The sequence below is a fragment of the Engystomops pustulosus genome, chromosome 4 (assembly GCF_040894005.1).
Source record: "Engystomops pustulosus chromosome 4, aEngPut4.maternal, whole genome shotgun sequence".
NCBI lineage: Eukaryota > Metazoa > Chordata > Amphibia > Anura > Leptodactylidae > Engystomops > Engystomops pustulosus.
The window spans coordinates 199,476,594-199,485,923 of NC_092414.1; the positions used below are offsets into that span (position 1 = coordinate 199,476,594).

The window sequence follows — 9,330 nt, forward strand, 5'->3', positions numbered from 1 at the left end:
AAGGGATGCAGGATTTGGATTCTCAAGTTTTAAGACACCTGGCCAATAAAGCCACTGGTTTGTTCCCCAACCAATATTGTGGCATTTTTAATCTCTGAAGGGCGAAATCGTGTTTATGTGCATTCAGCAAATGAAGCTGAGATGAAAGATCTGCAATTTCTTTTGCCCTATCTGGAGAAAAGGTCTGTTTATTTAGCCTGAGTAGGGTAGCTTGGGACTCTAGTAAGGTATTTTCTTTAGCTGAGTGTACCTTTTTGGCATGGGATGCTTGTTTTATAAAATGACCTCATAGAGTAGCTTTGTGGGCACACCCCAATATTGGCTCCATCACCTTTTTGTTATCATTAATGCGAAAATATTCATCTAACGCTTGAGTGGTAGCTGGGGAGTACTTGGCATGGTTTAGGACATAATTATTAATACACCACACTGAGTTAGGAACACAATTATATTCTTCCCTGAGAACAAGGGTGATAGGGGAGACTATGGAGACTTCCTTTATCATATCTAATAATTGTTTGTTAATTAGAAAATAATCTATTCTAGTATAGACCCTATGAGCATTGAAAAAGAAAATAAAGTTTCTTCCGGATGGGTGACAGGTACGCCATATGTCAAATAATCCATACTCGAACAGAGTATTAGCATAAGAGGTGGGTTATTGATGGATACTACCTGATGTTGAGTCCAGTGACGGCCACACAACCTGGTTGACCCTTGAAATTTTCGCAAGAGCTTTTTTCAGAAAGCTATGTTGTCTAGAATTAGGCCTTTACAATGAGACAATGGAATAAGGAACATTATTGATAGAGCATAAAACAATAAGATATCGACCCTTCGCATCAGCAATTAAATCATGTTGAAAGAGTATCCTGGAAGGCTATGGAGACTCCACACCTCTTGTCTATTGATTTTTTTTTTCATTTAGTCTCCAGCTATTGGGTTGGTCTGGTTTCCTGCAGACAAATAATATGCCTTACAGGCTTCTGTCCAAACAGACAATCTTTTGCAAGATAAGATTTTAAATACCATTTAGGAGAGTCAGAGTAGAAGCAAACTCACACTAAAGCCTACAAGAGGTGAGAAGTCCCCCGGACTAGAGCTTCACACCAAAATAGAAGCATCGGTCTCAAGCCAAAAGTAAGAGATGCATTAGAGTATATGTCTGATCGGCAAGGGGAGAAACAAAATAAAACATATTAGTCTGAAACAAGGCAACATAAACAGAAAAAACACATAGAGTGACTTGCCATAATGGGAACTGGCCTTTAGATGACGATGTAGGCATCCCCACAGTGGTGGTGGCAGGACAAACATAGCCTGAAAGGCTATGCTGAATACTGGTACAGCCCAGTGGATATACATCACTCAATCAAAACATATGGACTCTGAAGCTAGATTGTCCTCAAGTAGTGCGCTTCTTATTGTTCTGCACTGTGGACCATTCTTCTACAAGCATGGCAGGAGGGTGTCTCTTCTTTGTTAAGGAGGCATTCTCCACAACTGTCAAGTCCCATTGTTTGCATAAATGAATCCCTTCTTCAGGATACAAGGCATCTCGTCGCATTCCCCGAGGTGCGTTCTACGACTAGGATTCGGAGCTTCCGCGATTCACTAAGAACGTGATTCCAATTTCCTGCATGTGTAACTTCCCCGCTCAGGTCTGCCGGAGTTCACTATCTTCTTCCCGGTGCATGTAAGTGCATGGCTTGTGACACAATTTTGAATGTTAAATCCCAGGCTTAATCTGAATCAGTCAGGTTGTCTGACGACCACTCCCCCGACGAAAATGCAGTCCACGGACCCTTAGTAAATGTTCCCCATTGTACATTGAAGAATGAACTCTGATGACCTCTGAAAAAAATGCTCAATACATTAAAAACAATAGCGATACAAACAAAAATTTTTGCTGCACAAACCGACACAAACTTAGCACAAACGTTTACCACCACTTTTGTTTGATTTGGTTAATGTGGGGCGACTGGCTGGCCTTTTGAAATTTACAATTTAGTTAATATCTTCAAACAAAAGCAGCACAAACTAAAATTTGAGCAGCACAAACCAGCACTAAGCAGAATTGATTGCCACCAGTTTTGTTTGATTTTGGGAAAGGTGGGGGGGCTGGTTGACCTCTTATGACCTCTGGAAATCTTTGATTAATATCTCAAAAAAGATAGCAGCACAAATGAAAATGTCTGCTGCACAAAACAGCACAAACTTACTGTAGGTTTAGAGAATGCTCCTGTCTAAAGTGATGGTAGAAATACCTTTCCTGTAGAAATTCTGTCCCCTGTTTATGGTCATGGCAGGGATGCCTCACCTCTAGGTGTGGAAGATGCCCTCTGTATTTGGTGTATAAATATGGTGTCTTGGCTAGGACAAGTGTACAGACATTTTGGAAAAATATGGAAAAACTGCCTCTCTTCTAGGCATGGAAATTGCTCCTTTTCTATGGTGATGGTAAAGCTGCCTCTCTTCTAAAGGTAGATGATGCCCCTATCAATGATCATAGTAGAACCACCTCTACTCTAGATGTAGTGATCCTCCTTTTCTATTGTAATAGTAAACTCCCCTCTCCTCTAAATGTATAGGATACACCCTGTATATGATGATGGTAGAAATACTTCTCCTAAAGATCTATGGTAATAGTAGAACCACTTCTCACCTAGGTGTAGAGGTTGCTCACTGTCTATGGTGATTATAGATCCACCCCTCCTCTTAATGTAGAGGATGCCACCTGTCTATGGTGATGGTAGAACTGCCTCTTCTCTAGGAGTAGAGGATGTCCCCTGTCTATGGGGATGTTAGAACCGCTTCTCCTCTAGGTGTAGAGGATGCCCCCTGTCTGTGGTGATGGCAGAACCAACTCTCCTCTTTGTGTATAGCATGCTTATTGTCAATGGCAATGGTAAAACCACCTCTCCTCTATGCATAGGAAGGAAGCTCCCTGTCTATGGTGATAGTGGAACCTCCTCTCCTTTAGGTGTAAAGGATGCCCTCCGGTGATGGAAATTCTGCATCCACTCAATGTGTAGAGGATAGCCCCTGTCTATGGGGATGATAAAACCGCCTTTCCTCTAGGTCTAAAGGATGCCTCGTGTCTATGATTATGGTAGAACCTCCTCTTTTCTAAGTGTAGAAGATGTCCCCTGTCTATGGTGATGGTAGTATCTCCTCTCCTCTAGGTGTAGAGGATGCCCCCTGTCTATGGTGATGGTGAACCTCCTCTTCTCTAGGTGTAGAGGATGCACCATGTCTATGGTGATGGTAGAACTACCTCTCCGCTAGGTGTAGAGGATGCCCCATGTCTATGGTGATGGTAGAACTACCTCTCCTCTAGGTGTAGAGGATGCCCCATGTCTATAGTGATGGTAGAACTACCTCTCCTCTAGGTGTAGAGGATGCCTTATGTCTATGGTGATGGTAGAACCACCTCTCCTCTCAGTGTAGAGGATGTCCCCTGTCTATGGTCATGGTAGAACTGCCTCTCCTCTAGATGTTTAAGATGCCCCCTGTCTTTGGTGATGTTTGTACCGCCTTTTCTCTATCAGTAGTAATACCTGCAAAACCCCTTGAAGCAGTAGTCTGTGGAGTTTGTTTTGTTTTTGCATCTTATAGTCTGCCAGACCCTCCTGACAGCTGTAATGGAGATCGATTGATGTGCTGCCTCTGCACTCCCTCTCCCCTCCCCCTAGTGTCCGGCCCTGGATATCAACTCCAGGACCTGTGGTGATATCAGAAGCATGTTACTAATCACATGCTTCCTAAATCAACAAAGGTCCTCATGCTGCCGAGGATAGGGACATGCTGCGCTTGGACAGGGTAAGAAGAAGAGGAGGGGGACTGGGTTCTGTGTGTGTGTGTGTTTATGTGTATAGAAGTGTCCAGTGTGTTACTTAAGTGTGTATAGCCGGGCTGTGTGTGTTGATGTGTATAGTTGCCCAATGTGTTCCTTATGTGTGTATTTGGATGTAGCAGTGCCCATAGTGTATGTAGCAGTGACTATAGTGTTTATGTATAGCAGTGCTGAGTGTATTCCTATTTCTGTTTGTCTGTGTATATAGCTGAGCTGTGTGTGTAAATGTATGGATATAGGAGATCTGTGTGTACTGTGCTTTTTTGAGACCAACAGGGATATTTTCATTGGTGTAAAATATATTTTAACTTTTTTGGAAGACTAATTTTGGGGTACGTCTTTTACTACGGAGCGTCTCTTAGTCCGAAAAATATGGTAACCTTAGCCAGAAAATTAACAAAACTAGAGATACAATAAGTTATTTTATGTATTTTAACAATGACCAATAGTAACAGGGCCCTGTCCTATCCTAATATCCTATCCAAATATTTACCAATAAACAGTTTTTCTGAATATTTGTCTGTATGTTAGTATTTCTGTGAGAGATTAAAATAACTTCTACATTCAAATAACACATCATTATTGTACATAAACATATTGAATCCAATAATTAATCAGGGATTTCAAAGAACAAAAATATCTTAGACTTAATTTATTCCCATTGGACTGCAAACACGATATATTATTCCCTGCAATCCCTATTGAAGCTCCTCTTGCGCAGCTCAGATCATTGATGGTAAGTGACTACTATATTTTGAAACCAAGTTTCATACATTGATTGTGATTTGAAATAAAAGCACAGATACTTACTTACCCTAAAGAACTTAACAACTGTTAAATAAAGACATAAAACTGTTAATAAGTGGGTCACCTGTAATGATCTCTGCGCCACCTGTCCTAAACTACAAGTCTGGGCAGAAGAGGTATCTGCAGGATTTCTGTTTCCTGGAAGGTAATAATTTTATACTATTTTGTAAATACAAAAAAATTATAAAATTATAAGGTCCAGGTTCAAGGACTTACATACTTTATACCTAACCCTCTCTCTAATGTTGATTCTTGGCACTGTAGAAATCTTGTCAGTTATGTTAGATGAACAGTCCAGGGTCAGACTGGCCCACTGTAGGATGGGTGAATCCACCAGTTGGCCCCAACACCTATGACGGGGCCCTGCTAGTAACAGTAATAGAACTCGATGTGGCAACGATTGAAATTAAACAACAATGGTATTTGCATCTTTAATACGCAGATGCTATTGCCAGAATGGGTGTGACACTGCGTAGAGACTTCACGTGGCACATTGCACCCTGAACTATGACGTCATTATGAGGACACGCATCCTGATCACATCCACCGGCAGCAGTGAGAAGACAGGAAGAGTGGATGTTGGAGTCAGAAGAGGTAAATAAATGTGTTTTTTTAAACTTTTAACAGCCATATTTAGGAAAACAAAAAATTTGGGAGACACTTAAAGGGGTATTCTCGTCTGGGCACTCACATTCAGTTTGATTAATCTGCCATTAATAAACATTTCTTCAATTAGATGTTATTAAAAAAAATGTTCCTGTGTGAAGATAATTTTCCATAAATGTAGTCGTATGGTCCCTTAGAAACGAGATGACTTCCTCGGATATGGCCACCTTTGCTGGATGGATTGCACAAATAAACAAAAAGTTTTTGTATATGAAATATCCGGGAATTACTACATGTCCCACAGCCGTCCTGTGGTAATGATCGCTGAATGCATGTGGTCAGGCAGAGCTCAATAGTGCATGTCTGGCCACTGCTGCCTAAATCTGACGTGGTCGTAACCGAGGAAGCCATCTCGTTTCTAAGGGACTGCATGGCCACATTTGTGGGAAATTATCTTCAAACAGAAACATTTTTTTAATAACATCCAATTGAAGAAATGTTTATATATGGAAGATTAATGAAACTGAATGTGATTGCCGAGACGAGAATACCTCTTTAATTACTTAAAAAGTTATACATATCAGCCACTGTGTAGTAATATAATTAGAGGGGGCTATATGTAATGTAATAGGTGGAAGAGTGCTACATATAACACAATAATTTGATGGGACCTATATGTATGCTGATGATTTGGGCTGGTCTAAATATATTTAGTAATTATTTAGCTAAATGTAAAGAAATTACTGGTAAAGGCCATGTGTAATGTGGGCTACATGTATAGTAATGATTGTGTGGGCTAAATGTATAGCAATTATTTCACTTTAAATTGGTCAATACATGTAAATTAAAAAAAAAAATTCAGCAGAGGCCCTGACTAGTTCATAAATAAGAAAGCAGCTATACCTTCCCCTCTCTGGCACTTCAGTATCTGTTTGTATACAAAGGCTCAGAGGTGACATCACATCCATAGTGAGTTCCCGCTGCAGCCTTCTGCTGCGGCCTATGTAAAAACTAAACAGGCTGCTGCCTGTGCCTGTACCGGGAGCCTGCTGTAATTGTGATGTGACCGCTGTGCCTCAGTACTCGTCCGAAACAAAAAAGAGGGGTAAGTACAGCTGCCTTCTTGTTTACACAACTGCGGCTACTGCTAAAATAAAAAAAGGAAGAAAGGGCATGGAGGATAGGCAATTTATATTAAACTATTGATTAGTAGGGTAATATATATAAATAAGAAGAGAGCATCATATAAAACATATACAATATACACTCACCGGCCACTTTATTAGGTACACCTCTCCAACTGCTCGTTAACACTTAATTTCTAACCAGCCAATCACATGGCGGCAATTCAGTGCATTTAGGCATGTAGACATGGTCAAGACAATCTCCTGCAGTTCAAACTGAGCATCAGTATGGGGAAGAAGGGTGATTTGAGTGCCTTTGAACGTGGCATGGTTGTTGGTGCCAGAAGGGCTGGTCTGGGTATTTCAGAAACTGCTGATCTACTGGAATTTTCACGCACAACCATCTCTAGGGTTTACAGATAATGGTCCGAAAAAGAAAAAACATCCAGTGAGCGGCAGTTCTGTGGGCGGAAATGCCTTGTTGATGCCAGAGGACAGAGGAGAATCGACAGACTGGTTCGAGCTGATAGAAAGGCAACAGTGACTCAAATTGACACCCGTTACAACCAAGGTAGGCAGAAGAGCATCTCTGAACGCACAGTACATCGAACTTTGAGGCAGATGGGCTACAGCAGCAGAAGACCACACCGGGTGCCACTCCTTTCAGCTAAGAACAGGAAACTGAGGCTACAATTTGCACAAGCTCATCGAAATTGGACAGTAGAAGATTGGAAAAACGTTGCCTGGTCTGATGAGTCTTGATTTCTGCTGCGACATTCGGATGGTAGGGTCAGAATTTGGCATCAACAACATGAAAGCATGGATCCATCCTGCCTTGTATCAACGGTTCATCATCATGGATGTGCAGTCGACAAATCAGAAAAGTAATTTGAATTTATATGAAATTCATATAAGATGCAGATGACACAATGTTATGCTCATCTATGCTGGTAAGGTTTTTTTGTTCTTATATGGGCCTATATAATCTTGAGTTTTTCAAGATTTTGAGTAGACAACCGGGATTTGGAGACTATTTAAAGTAAACCTACCATCTGGAATCTACTTTTCTAAGCAGTTCAAGAGGCAGATTTAAAATGCCTTCCTTATCTCTAAACTGATAAAATTATTTATTGGAATTCTACCTCCATGTTTTCATTTTTTATTTTATTTATGTGCAAATTACCTTCAGAGGCTGCTCAGAGAATGAAATAGCCTCTATGAGGTCTCAGAGCTAAGGTCTGTATTTTTCATATAAAAATAAGAAAGAATAAGAGCTTATAAGAAGAATTCCAGTGGTAAAATCAGTAGAGGGATGAGAATGGCATCAGGATTCTACCCCTGGAACTAGTAGGAAAGTAGATTCCAGACGGTAGATTTCTAGACTTTATAGTGGGTGTTAAATTGTATAATGTCTTTTTTTATTGAGGCCACATAAAGGTGACATCATATGTAAAAGTTTAGCAACGTACATGCTAAAAAAATGTTTTTAAGCCTTTATAAATTGAGTCCATAAAAAAGTATTGAGACTAATGTACAAGTTTTGTCTTTTACTTTAGGTAGAAGGTTACAGCAAAAAAACAAACTTCATTGCAAAAAATGTAGCAAAATTTTAATGGGGGCTTTATTTATGGAAAATAATTACAGCTCACCACAACCAGACAAATGTTTAACCGTAAAAGCCTCCCTTAGTCACACACCTTTTCCGAGAGATCAGAGATGAATTACTGTAAAAATGGAACAATGACTGATTTCTACATTTTGGGTTTTTCTAATTTCAAGACTGAACAAATTCTTCTAACTGTTGGGATTATGATAATGTACTCGTTGACTATTGTAGGGAACCTGGTGATTTCTATGGTGATCAGTTTGGTACCCAATCTTCATACTCCAATGTATTTCTTCTTATGTAATCTTTCTGTTGTAGATGTTATATACGTCTCATCTTCTCTTCCCAAACTACTGTCCATCACCATAACACAGGATAACAGGATCTCCTTTGCTGGTTGTATATCTCAGTTGTATTTCTTCACATTCAGTGCTGTCTGTGATATCTTTGTACTAACATCCATGGCTGGTGACCGCTATGTAGCAATCTGTAGGCCGTTGCAGTACACACTGATTATGAACAGAACGGTATGTGGTACTATGAGTGTGTTGTGCTGGATTTTTTCTGCTGGGAACTCATTATTGATGACCCTACTTACCTCTGGATTGGATTTTTGCAAGTCTCGTGAAATCAGCCATTTCCTATGTGATGTTAAGACAATGACTGCCCTATCCTCCAGTGATACTACAAGCAGGGAAATCTTCATACTAATTGAAGACATTATTGTTGGCTTTGTACCATTCTCACTCACTGTTGCATCTTATGTCCGAATTATCTCCACCATTTTGAAAATTCATTCTTCGGAAACACGGCTTAAGGCTTTCTCCAGTTGTACTTCTCATCTCACTGCTGTCATATTATTCTATGGTCCAATATTAATTTTGAATATGAAACCAGAGTCAGAACATTCTAAAGAACAAGATAACTTGATTTCATTACTGTATGTGGCTGTGGTTCCCATGTTGAACCCATTTGTTTATAGCCTGAGAAACAAAGATGTGCTAGATGCTGTTAGAAAGTTAAGGGGGATGTGTCACGACTAGTGAAGGGCGGCTTTATTAAAATTCGAATTGTCCCTTTTCGCTGAATTTTCGGAGAAAATTTGATTCGAATCGGATCACAGCATGTGACAAAGTGGCACATGTTGGGTGCATGGAAACGGCTCACAGGATGAGCCCTCTCCATAGCCGGTAAGTTTTTGCTGCATATTGGAGCAAAGGCTTACTGGTAACACCCGTGGTTGGTGCTAGCAAAGATGATCGCTGCCGGCAAAGATGTGTCACCATTTTTTTTTATATTCGAAATATAAATATAATTGTTCCCACGAATTA

At 40.2% G+C, this 9,330-nt stretch overlaps 1 protein-coding gene across 1 annotated transcript; it reads left to right on the forward strand.

The window, feature by feature from the left end:
• The first annotated feature begins 8,133 nt into the window (after positions 1-8,133).
• On the forward strand, positions 8,134-9,042 carry LOC140128549 (olfactory receptor 5V1-like). The gene has a single exon (XM_072150247.1). It carries the CDS (start codon positions 8,134-8,136, stop codon positions 9,040-9,042), a length of 909 nt encoding a protein of 302 aa, XP_072006348.1.
• Positions 9,043-9,330: the final 288 nt, after the last annotated feature.

What these genes read in the sequence shown, in the direction of transcription:
- LOC140128549 (XM_072150247.1), top strand. Translation starts at nt 8,134, where the DNA reads ATGACTGATTTCTACATTTTGGGTTTTTCTAATTTCAAGACTGAACAA.